Genomic DNA, 12,971 nt, shown 5'->3' with positions numbered 1-12,971 from the left:
ACTAAAGTAGGTTTTATTTTATGTTGTTCCAATAAACCTTTATCTACAGACCTATAGGCTGCCATTGTAGGCAGTAGATTTGTGCATTCAGATCCACATTTTACCTGTAACAAAATTTGGCAATTTCGTTCATACGAGGGACCCCCAATAAAACAAACAAAAACAAAGTGGAGAGCTCTGAATTTTCATTTGCATCTTGGAGTACTTCCACAAAAGGGCAGAATCATGGGGACTGCCTTTCCACCATTCCGCCAATCAGACGAAGAAAGAAAACAGAAGAACAAGAAGCAGCAAGAGAGGAAGCGGAGCGGTGAGGTCAAGGAGACAAGGACATGGAATCATTCGACGGACAAGGTGGAAACACATTGAGAGAAAGTGTGTAAGAGTGAATGAGAGAAAGTGTGTAACAGTGAATGAGAGTGTGAGAGAACCTGAATGAGTGTGAATGACCACAAATTTTGTTTCAAAATCCAAAAAGCCCTCCCGATTTCTCCCGAATCGAAAGGGCCGGAAACTAAATCTGTTGGACTAAAAACGAACAGACCAAAAACGAAACAAAAAATTTGGTCCATTTGCACAAGTCTAGTTGTCAGCCGTGTGATTGGAGGACATAAACAGCCCAGTGCCATGGTTGTGTATGGCAAATCAGACTACTAAGTCTGAGTGTCAGGCTAGATAAACCTAAACATTCTATTGTTACCTCAAAGCAGTATAATGTGCTTACAAAAAAATAGCAAATATACAGATGCCAAACAATGTTTTATGTGAAAACGATATTTTTTCCCCTTTTTTTTCTTAATGGGAAATTAACCTTTTTAAAAAGCTGATCCTTTTCAAGTGATGCTAGTAATAAACAAAAATGGTGCAAGTTCTTCAGGAAGCACATGTAGTTGATTAGCGTGAATGTTTATCTGACAGACTGACATGTAGACTTTTAAATTGGTCATTATAAATTCATGATTTGCCAAGCCTGCACATACAACTTTTATTGTTCAGGAACGGTGTATAACTTTATCGTGGGCATTACAGGTTTGTTTAGCCTTTTTAACTGAAATGAAATGGAAGCCATACCTTGCGTGCAAAGTCTCCTTTCCCCTTATTATAGGCTTTGTTCTCCAGAAAGTCCATTACGTATGGAGCAAGTGCCGGGCATGCTTTTATCAGCTCAGGGTTTAATAATAACTAAATAGATTGAAAAAAAAGGAAGTGTCAAGACAAACGCTGTATCCAATATGTAAAAACACATGAATATGAATTAACAAAGCAAAACAAATAAGGTTTAATGCAAGTCTATTACTCTTGAACATGGTAAGGCACAGTCCTAGAACATGCTATTACGAAATGGAAAATATTTATGCCAAAAATTAGTCACATGTCGGACAATTACCTGTAAATATGCGTTCAGATCATTTTTTCTCTTTTCTAGAAATTCCTTATCCATATTGTTGAATGTTTTCTTCCCTGGAAGCTTCAACAGACTGCCAAGGTTTTCAAACTGAAAACATAATTTTATTTTATTTTTTTAAAAGAAAGCCCTTGAAAGATAACATGGGAGATATTAGAGTATAACTGGGCAAAAAAGCATCAGAGGACAGGTACCGAATTCTAGTATATTCCCAAGCTGGAATCATCCGCACAGAAAGACACACAAACATTCAGCACAAACTAGACTAAATAAACACTGTGGGAACGGAGAACAGTCATTCCGAGTATAGAATGTTGAATGTGAGTTTATAGTCTCCCTGAGCATTTTCCCGAGGTAGAGATGCTTGCTGAAAACCAAATCCTGCACTTCAACAACGAACGCAATAGAGGATACAACAGAACAGCTTTTAGAGAAGATTATCATCTTCAAAACGTATACTGGACAGACTTGATTAAGTTACAGACTCTGAATCGTTATTATAAATGTTTTAAAATGACTGATGAGGGCTTGAACCAACACAATCATTTAAATGCACGCTTTAAAGAAAGTAGTTGAGATATAGAGCTGCAGTATGATGCTGGTTGGTCACACTGATAGCCTGAACAACATGCCTGGCTTGCATCACGTTTTTGCCAAAATGAAGAAGCCCTGAGCACAGATGCACTACAGTAAGCACTATATAATCTGAGAGCGGATTCAGGTCGAGCCGGGACAGGCAACCTTTTGCTCTCTAGCACCAGCATACTAGAACTCTCATGACATCCTGACAGCAATACGTCAGCATAATGAGTTGTAATCAGTAACAGAAAAAAACCCACCAAAAACTACCATCCTGATGCTAATCTGAGCATCTAGTAGTATATAACACACTGTAAGGCAATAAGCAACACATGGATGTGTTTGGTGCTTTGGTCTAGTGTAAGAGTCGACACTCAATCCAGTGGGTAGGAACTTGTGCTAAGCCCTAGGATCAGGAGTTTATGGACAGCTGGAAGTACAATGTGTGTTCACATTGCCTCATTCACTTTAACAATGGCTTCGGTGAGTTCATATGGGGTTCATATCTTTGCTGAAACTATTTTACAACCCAACTGTACCCAATCTAATTCTAATCTTAAAGGAGGGTCTCAGGGGGTTTATTTTAATATTACAGGGGGAGCTGATTCTACTGCAGTGAGGAGATACTGAACACCTACTCTGATGGTCCATTTTGTCAGAACAGAATGCAAAAAAAAACAATACAACATTATAGCATACAGTATATTTGGATTAAGAGTAGACCAGGATTAAAAGACTAGAAAAATGTACAATTAAGTACCTAGAAAATGCAGATTAAATGAAGAAAAATAATCACAGCAGGAGCAAAAAAAGAATAAAATGATAGAAGAGTTAAATGGTTAATTGGCCACTGAGCCTCCTAAAACCAGGGTGAATTGCGTTACACGGTATCCATTTCCACCATGCTCTGAGCTTTGATCATTTTGTTGCCTGATCAATCAAGCTCATAAGACCATATCTTACTGCACAGTTGATAAGAAATTGCCCGGCTCTTAACCCTCAAGGAGGTCCATTTTACTAATGAAGGCATCAGAGGGAATGTATTACTAATCTCTGACATGAAGTAATCATCTAGGCATGGGTATGACAAACACCAGAACAAACTAAAAACGTCAGCTCGCAGTCAGCAGACATAATAAAACTATTTCCAATGCTTTAGTGTACTTACAACTTTTATACATCCTGGGACTTTGCCTTGAGAACATTTGACTTGATAATGTGTAATTTCTTTCAGACTATTACTAAAATAACTTATTTCAGCCACATGCCTGTGTGTCCATTTTGTGATATTTAGGGACATTAAACCCCTTCCCCCTCCAACATGGCGCCACAGCACTTCCACCCAACTTAGTCTATTCCAGGGCTTGACAAATTTGTTGTGAATCTAGGCGCCAGGTAAAAAAGTTAGGAGCCAGGATTTTTTTAAACTAACAGTTGGTTAGGAGTGATCGGATCATCATCAGCCCACTTACTAAACTCACAGCGTTTGACCTGGAAGCACCCTGGACTTTCAGGTCAGTGCTGTTTTTTTTTAATTATTAATTAAATTTTTTTTAACCCTTTCGATGCTGATGTTCCATTGGAGCACAGCATTGACTGATATTTAGTCCCCACAAGCTTGTGGGGGAAAATGTTAACCCCTGCAATGCCACGAATGTGTCATACACAAGTGTGGCATTGAAGGGGTTAACGCTGCACTGTCGCTCTCATGGAGCGATCAGGCAGCAGGGGGGTGTTGGGGCTGCCCTCCACACTCATGTGGAGACCAAAGAGCCCTCTCCCCTGTCCCTGAAGCTGCCTCTGGCAGCTGGGACTCAATAGCTGGTCTATAGAGCAGCCATTGCAGGGAGGGGAGTCTTTGATGACTGCTGTAGGCTTCCATGCCTACAGGAATCATCAAAGGGCTTGTGGGGGCTCGTTTTTGCTGTTGCTGGCCTGCCTGGGCCTCCAGGCAGACCACCAGCAGCAGAGCCCCGTACTAAACGGGAATTAACCCCTAAATGCCGCGATCGCGGCATTGAAGGGGTTAACGCTGCACTGTCGCTCTCATGGAGCGATCAGGCAGCAGGGGGGTGTTGGGTCAGGTCCCCACACTTGTGTGGGGAACCAATCAACACTGAACCCCCTTCCCTGAAGCTGCCTGTGGCAGCTGATAACACGATTGCTGGTTTTGCAGCAACCGCGGTTTCAGCCTACAGGATCACCCCGTGGGAGGGATCTCATGCTCGGGGGCGGGCTCTGAGTGGCTGTGCTGTCTGCCCAGACTCCTGGGCAGACAGCAGCAGCAGCGCCCCCGTGTGGTGACTCAGCCTCTTACATCCACATTTTTTTATGGATGTAAGAGGCTGACAAAACCTAGGCGCCAGGACAAAATTCTCTGTCGCCATGGAGACCTGGCGCCTGGGATTTGTCGAGCCCTGGTCTATTCAGTTTCATTATTCAGTCTCTGCTGATAAACTGAGATCACCCGAGTCTGGGAACTAGTAACTAGAGATGGGGTTACTGGGGATGAAACGCAGAGAAAGACAACAGCAGTGTTTCAGGAAATTAGAATAAAAACGGAAACAAAAAGCATTCCTCCTATATAGTGAAACTCGGGAGAGAAGATGATACCAGGTAGAGCGTGGGACATCTTCATCACATAATGTCCTGCCCCGTACATACCATATTGCACAGGGAAATCTGCTATTACGATTGTAAGAGTGCAGAATCCATGTGAGCTACAGGGAATAGATATCAAACTTTTCTTTTAATTTGATCTTTCATATATTTGAAAAACAAGCAAAAAAATAAAAGATAAACATAGGTTCAAATACTTCAATACATAAAGATGCTTAAATGTATTTTAAGAATCTGCTGGTGCTATGCACTTACCAAGTAGACATATCTTTTATCCAGGGCTCTCATCACATGTATCGTATTAAACAGCTTCACAACAGTGCCTTGTATCTTAATTAAAGGTTAAGCTTTGTATCTAAAACATACTTCTAATGATATTTCCCCATCCAAACATACCCTTAGTACAGTCTTCATCATACATTTCTACAGACTTGGAAACTTTTTTACATCTACAGAAAAGCATTAGGCAGGCAGGTCTATCCGAGGCCTCACTTCAGAATATCTTTTGATCTCCAATATAAAACACGGGGCTTTTGACTTTTTACCAAATCAGTCATTATTAAGATGCATGTATAAGAGCACTAATAGATTGCAAGAACAAGGCCCTCTTCTGCTTTTGTACCAGTGTATCATAATGTTTGTGAACATGATCGTCAATTGTGATTTATAGGCCAGCTTCTCAAATGCTTCAAGGTGTGGAAAATGGGCTGCGAAAAATATATCTGTGTTCCAGATAACTAAAGAAAGAGCCAATAGAAAACAAGAAAGAACAGCAACCCAAAGGTCGTGTATTAACAACTCCGCTTCCGACTCGGTGCCAAGGGAAAGGGTTTAGGAAGTTCCATAAGACCGTGCACATGATAACTACATGTCAATAAAATGAAACAGGAAAAGATTTACACAAAAGATACTAAGTCTATTACAGTTTTAGGCAGCCAGAACATAGATTATAAGAAACGAATAAATGAAATACAACAGTTTTGCATGTCGGGCTATTACCATAAAGAATGGCCACTCAAGTGCATACTAGCCTGAGTTTGTATTTCATGTATTTGAAGCAATGAAAAAGGCAGATTTCTGTTGAGACACAGGCATGTCCGCAGCTGTCTTGAGCCTAGACCTCACAGATCCGTAAGCTTTCACCTAAAGCCCGTCTGATCAATTCCCAAGCTCGGTTTTTACATCCTAAGCTCTGTGACCAATACAAGAAACGACCCAAGCCACTGTTACACACCCATTACTAGCTTACTCAACATTCGTCTAGATCTCTGGACTAATAAATGACCAAACGACTTATGTTACAAGAAAAATAGAATTTTACTCTGCTGCAAAGCTCTGCGATACATTATTGTCAAATTCCATAAGTATTACACCACGAGAATGCATTCCCTGATGAAAAATCAGGAGTGCAGAGGAAAAAGAATACATAAATTCAGGCACTGCATAGATTCCGTCTGTTGCCAGAAAGCTAGTTCTGAACTATTTATGAAGTAAAGGGGGCTAGAAGATGTGAATGTTATTGTGTCCCTACACGGTGCTATAACTTCAGAGTATGTGCTAGAGGTGTGAAGCAAGATGTTATGCAATACTGGAGTCTACCCACAAATCACAGAGATTTAAGACACTGAGTTAGAATAGCAACAACCTTAGAGAACCTACATCAACTCCAGCTAATCAACCAAATAAAAACTATATGGGCAAAAGTATTAGGACACCTGACTATTACACCAACAGGGACTTTGGCATCATATTCTAAATACATAGACATTAATACGTAGTTGGCCCCCCTCCTATGCAGCTATAACGGCTTCTACTCTTCTGGGAAGGCTTTCCACAAGATTTTGGAGTTTCTGTGGGAATTTTTGCCCATTCATCCAGTAGAGCATTTGTGAGGTCAGCCACAATCAGTTTTTAAGCCCAGAGGATTTGGGGATTTACCTGCTCAGTGATCCGCATGTGGAAATCATGGAAGTCGCTGTAGCGGCGATAAGTTTTCCACTGATCTTCGAGACCTTCCAAGCTTCGTCGCTGGACAGTGATGGCATACAGTGCGTAAGTTTTGCCGTGCTCGTTACAAACCCCTGTCACAGCATATGGGTCACAGTCAGCATGGACTATCAATGTAAATACAAAATAAAGAGAGAAAATGCATGGAAATAAAAGTGAAAGGAGAAGAAATAAACGAGGAAATGGTTGCAGACCTGGGTATGAGTGTTTAAAACAGGAGAAAGGGATTTGTGAAAGGTTAATGGATAAATTATACCCAGTATGTAGATGACAAAAAAAGGAATCAGTGTGGCAATACTTAAACATAAATATATTGGTTTATATATTTTAACCAAAAATGAATTATGTAAATAAGGCCACTATATTGGTAGCCTACCTTCAGAACCTCAGTGGTAATTATTTGCTGTACTAAGCATTACCTTAACAATCTACTGAAGGCCAGAGACATTTAAAGGAACCTCAAGAATGTGTTGGCTTTTGATCTGTTTAGTCGCCGGACACATATTTCATGTAGAGCTGTTAGTTTCATCTTCCATATGGTATTTGACTTGAAAATTAAAAGATTTATGGTTCGAGGAGAAACATTCAAAACTGTCAGGAACTTTAACTGTATTTCAGCTAGTTAGATATTACACAGTTATTTCTTATTCTTTCATACACATAAACCGCATAAATCTGAGGGCACGTGTAAATACAATCTGACGGCACAACTTGATTAAAAAATAAAATGATGATGTACTTTAGCTTTACAAGATAACGAGAGCAAAAGATGGGAAAGGACAAGGCCAGTGCGGTGACGGAAACATCCAAATGGTTTCTATGGCTCGCTATAGTCCTGGACATATTTAAGCAGCATTTTTTATTTCAGCAGGACATTTTCTTAGTCTTAGCATTGTGGAAATCCACTTTGATGTAATTTATTGTTGTTGTTTGGTCTTTTTGACCTCAAAGAAAAAATTCTGAAGAATGAACATAGTAGATTCACATTGAACACAAATTTATTATGTGTGTAAGGCGCAATGAAGTACATTGTTAGGTCTCTTTTCTCCACAAATGATTTCCAGATCTTTTTCCACAATTTACAGAAATTCACTCAAAGTTCAGCTAAGGCACTTCTCTCTGTCCCAATTTAAAATACCTTTCTTATAAAATGGTGCAAAACTGTATTATATAATGTATGTAAAGACATGTGCTCCCCCCTAAAATGATTGTTATGCAAAGAATAATTCCTTCACATGTATATAATTATATATATATATACACAGGGCCGGCCCGACAATGGAGCCGAGTGGGGCAACCGCTCCAGGCGGCACTTTTGAAGGGGCGGCACTTTGCCGCCCCAAGCCCTTTTTTTTTTAAAAAAAGCGAAAGAGAGAGAAAGGGGCGCCGAGTGGTTTTCGCTTACCAAGCTGTCAGTACCCGCTCGGCGCCCCTCGCTCTCTCCTCTGCGGCGAGTCTTCCTGTTTGGTCTCGGTGCCGGCTTGTAATGCTGAGTGCCGAAAGGTAAGTACAAGGGGGGCGGAGGGAGAGGAAGGGTAGATAATGGGGGGGGGGGGGGCCGCAGGGACGGAGGGAGAGGAAGGGTAGATAAGGGGGGGGCGGCATTTTAAAATTCGCCCCAGGCGGCATTTTGCCTTGGGCCGGCCCTGTATATATATATATATATATATATATATATATATATATATATATATATATATATATATATATATATATATATATATATATATATATATATATATATATATATATATATATATATATATATATATACACATGCACACACACACAAACAGGATAATGTATAAAAAGAATGCAATCCATAGCTACAACTGCTCTTTGGGATATTCCATTAGTTGCTATGGTGGCAAGTCCACTTTCACAACATTGTGCCAGAATGGCAAAGCATGTCTATCAATTAATATGGGTTATCTTGCTTCCCATAAAGTATAATGTTCCATGTACTATGGATACCAGGGAAAAACAAAAACAATCAACCCATAAAAAATCTCTACTTTTGACGGAATAACTTATGACATCAATGCCAAGCGTTATTTTGGTTTTTACTATACAGATATATCATGGATATTTTGGTAAATCACTTTGAATACCTCTTTTTATTTAGGATTACCCTAAATAGCATTTGTTTACATAGAATATGGAATAAGGTTTGGCACCATTTTGTAAGAAAGGCAATGCTAAGGAAGTATGAACACGAGCAAGCACAAAGGTACAGCGCTGCAGAATATGATGGTGCTATATAAAACAATAAATAATAATAAAGAGGCAACGCAACATAAATAAAAGTAATGATAAATAACAATGAAAACAATAAACCTGTGCTTACATAAATAAAATAACTTACCAGTGTCGGAAATGTATGCGCTAATTTGCACTAGCTCGTCAGGACTGACATTCGACAGGTCATCCAGAGACTGAAAGAATATAATAATCGTCATTTATAGCTTCCAGAACAGGAATAGATTATATATATATATATATATATATATATATATATATATTATAGACACACATGCATATATTTTTACTTAAAGGCACTTAAACAAATCCAAATCCCTGTATGCAAGATCATTTTCCTATAAAAAAACGGCATTTTACAATTACAACTTTTAAGCAATGTGTGTGTGAGGAATTTTTATTGTGACAATGAATGCATGCAATATAATTATAATAAAATCAAAATCTAGAACATGATGTCGTTTGAAACAGTTTGGAAGTTGGAGGCTTTTTTTTTTTTTAAGCAACTTTATAAGAAAAAAAAACAAAAAAAACTGTGGAACATCCCTTTGAAATGACTGACCTTAGGAATGCCCTTGTCCCTATTCATTGCCTGCTCTGTTTATTGTAACCGCTCGACACAGGGGAGCTGTATTATTTGAGTAGGCATTTACTCCAGACATGGAATCACGCCAGAAACAACTAATCTGCTGGTGTTCAAACACCTGCACAAGCACGGCAGTCCCAGAATAGCACTAAACATTACAAACCAAGGGAAAGTAAAACGTTCCTTCATAGATATATACACGCTATTGTTTCCCAGACCTCATACCAACACCAATGTTTCCTTCACACCCCGTGAAATAATGCCTTTAATTCACAAGACACAAAAAGTGCCATTCAAAAGGGCAACCCGACACCTTCCTTTCCTGGAACGTTCTTACACCAAACAGGATGGTAAGGGCTCGGTTTGATTACTTGTGCACAAGAGATCAATAAGATCAAAAAACAGATATATTTTAATTACATAGAAAAGAAAAGTTAACTTTTAAAAAAAAAATGGGATCAAATTGCCAAATTTTACCTAGCTAAGGAAAATCGTTGCAAGCATATTAATGTTTGTTTCATTAATAAATGTGGTTTTTTTTTAAATCACTATAGCTTTCTTAGTCATTTCACAACCTATTTAATTTTTAGTTTATAGCTATGTATTTTACATAATGTAAAGTGGTTTTAGCTCCAATGAGAAGTAAAGATAAGAAAAATTAAGATGTTAAATTTTATATAACTACAAAACATTAAACAGCTGTGTGTATGTATGTGTGTAATTATATATATATATATATATATATATATATATATATATATACATACAATAAATTCATGTTTTTAATATTTGGTGTGTGTATGTATGTATCAACATTAAAGTATTTCAAATAAATGATTAAAGATAAAAAGCTTACCAAATTTATGCTGCCTGTTGGAGACCCATTAAAAGATTCTATGGGAAAAATAGCATGTATTAGGTGCTTAAAAAAACATCAAATCATGCCAACAAAACATTCCTAAAAAAAAAAAAAAAAAAAAAAAAAAAAGAACAATTTAAGGCACGCAGTCTTAATTTCTAAATCTCATGGTCTCCAAGCAAAACATCTCAAAGAAAATGTATGTGGCACCTGCAACAAGCAAAGAAAAGGGCATTCATAAAACGGAGAGTGCTTCATAGGTTTCAAACTCTGGTCTCTGATAAGGCCGTCTTATATTACAAGAGAAACAATTGAACTGTTCTGTTCCTGGGAAGAGCAACATCTTATAAAGTGTACAGAAAAAGTGAACAAGTTACAAAATAATCTTATATATAACAAGATGTAAAGTACACCACTAGGGGGCAACAAAACACAAGAGAACGCTTCAGAGTTCAGTATTTCCATACATGTAGGTAACATTTAAAACAACAATATATGTCACCGGCCCAAAGTCATCTCATAAACCATTAGATAACAAATATATTTTAATGTTTTAAAATATCGAGTGCATGTTCTTGCTGGTAAATTTATTTTTAAGTAGAATCACTCCCATCCTTTCATGATTATCTGATGGTCTAATGAGAAGTATATTCGGTCTAATGGCCCGCATGTGATAAGGGACACCGCAAGCGTTTTAATACCTGTCTGTAAGGACCAAAATCTGTGTGCAATTGGTTTACCGAGTAATATTGCGAAAGATGAAGGTTACCATACAAAAAAAACAATGACAGACCACCATGTGAATAACTTAAAGGCAAACAGAACCACCTGCCACTTTTAAGGATTTGGTTCTCAGGATTCATGCTCGACTTTTAAATAAAATAATATTTGCTTTGGTGGTGCATCTTACTTCCTTAAATAGGTTTACAAAAATGGAGCGTATTCACTAAAGGCAGAGCCGACAGAAGAGTTCTGGTTTTCCAACTCTGTCCCTTTACTGGTCATTATGAAGGGCTAACAATGGCAGGTTTCTCTAGCAAGAGGAGTTGACTTAACTTTTATTACACAAGGTCAGCCATGCTCTTCCTGCACCTTCATAACATAAAGCGAGTACAAAGAGTACAAGTCAGAGTAACGACTTCTTCCCAACTGAAGAAGAAAAGCTTTGGTTACGGGTTCCCTACTTTAAAACGGGAGCATGATTTTTAAATGGACATCTACTGAATAGTATTTTGACAATATCCGACTATCTAGGGTGGCGTAGACGACATTTCTATAGCTTGTATGATGACGGACTTGAAATGTGAGGGGCTATTGATATAATAATAATGTTGGTGAACAAAAAAAGTAACATTTGCATAGTTTGGGTTCCAAAGCAGAGGTAAGCCCTTAATAAACAAACACTTCTGCCCCTTTTTCAGAGCCAGAAATTATCTAGGTTAAAAAAAAAAAAAAAATTATGTTCCATATGACTAGTGCATAAAAGATTACATACAAACAATACGTTAACCAATTACCTCCATCGCCATCATCAGATCCTTTAAAACTAGGCTCTTTTAACATGTCTAACTCTGCAAGCATTCGGACATAAAGAGCATTGTAACGGAAAGAAGGGTAAAACCGCTCGTCTCGCAGCATCATGTCATATACCTGGTGGTAAAAAAAAATAAAAGGAAGAAAAATAAAACTACAAGACGTATTAAAAGGCAATATACAAAATTTTGATTTGACACATTGTTTAACAAAGTGTTGCTATTTTAAACCACACTTTTGCGACCCAAATATATTAATACAACAGACTGGCAGCATCCAACATTAAATTGAAACAGACTACTAAATACTAAAGAAATAAGCAGTTTAATGTACAAAACCTCCTCAATGCACAAGATTCCACTAAACGGTATTCACTAAACTGAAACGTTACATCAATTTGCAGAAGACCAAAACACTTCAACTCCATAGCAGCACTATTCATTATTAAGAGCCTTCCAAGGTAAACTTGTCTTGCGAGAAAGGCTGAGCCAGCCTGCATAATGCATATCAGTAAGATGACTTTCACTTAAAATATGCATTGTCTACCCATCTCCTCCAAACCATTTCCACTTAGGGGTCTACTCACTTTTGTTGCCAAGGTTTAGACATTAATGGCTACACCGTTATACAGGCTGTACACTCACTACTTTACATTGTAGCAGAGTGTCATTTCTTCAGTGTTGTCACATGAAAAGATATAATAAAATATTTACAAAAATGTGAGGGGTGTACTCACTTTTGTGAGATACTGTGTATTCACACTTGTTCCGTAATATATATAACACAACAAATACAATGCAATGGGATTGGCTTGTTACATCTATGTGCAAGCGAAGAGCAGTGCTGATCAATAGATTTATCAATATTGCTTCAAGTAGACTGACCTTTCTCTGTATATCATCAAAGATCTCAGGCGTTGGGTCATCACTGCTCAGCACAATCTCCAATTGTGTCAACAAGTACTCATCTGTGTGAACTCTTGGTGACGCCTGTTACAGATTTTAAAAGAGATAATAAACCTTTCTGGTTTTATCATTACATTAAAGAAATATGTAGAATTTCCTAGAGAGGAAGTAAACAGCTCACTTCTATTTACTGGAAGTTCTATCTATATTCTGTTGATA

General features: G+C 38.0%; 1 protein-coding gene across 2 annotated transcripts in view; it reads right to left on the bottom strand.

Annotated features, from left to right (window-relative positions):
* Positions 1-12,971, bottom strand: part of LOC149300860 (sorting nexin-13-like) — a 38,875-nt gene that overhangs the window by 6,634 nt on the left and 19,270 nt on the right. For both annotated transcript variants that reach the window (XM_089484842.1, XM_089484841.1), the window contains 7 exons: positions 12,732-12,836; positions 11,832-11,964; positions 10,312-10,349; positions 8,976-9,045; positions 6,542-6,684; positions 1,388-1,495; positions 1,072-1,182 (listed from right to left, as the gene is read on the bottom strand). In XM_089484842.1, coding sequence (XP_089340968.1) covers positions 1,072-1,182; positions 1,388-1,495; positions 6,542-6,684; positions 8,976-9,045; positions 10,312-10,349; positions 11,832-11,964; positions 12,732-12,836 — 708 coding nt within the window. The remainder of the gene's footprint in view (positions 1-1,071; positions 1,183-1,387; positions 1,496-6,541; positions 6,685-8,975; positions 9,046-10,311; positions 10,350-11,831; positions 11,965-12,731; positions 12,837-12,971) is intronic.

The sequence above is a fragment of the Sceloporus occidentalis genome, unplaced genomic scaffold, assembly GCF_023333645.1.
Source record: "Sceloporus occidentalis isolate IW3139 unplaced genomic scaffold, rSceOcc1.0.p SCAF_23, whole genome shotgun sequence".
Taxonomy (NCBI): Eukaryota; Metazoa; Chordata; class Lepidosauria; order Squamata; family Phrynosomatidae; genus Sceloporus; species Sceloporus occidentalis.
Note: the sequence above shows the minus strand (reverse complement) of the source record. Positions and strands in the feature narration are given on the sequence as shown.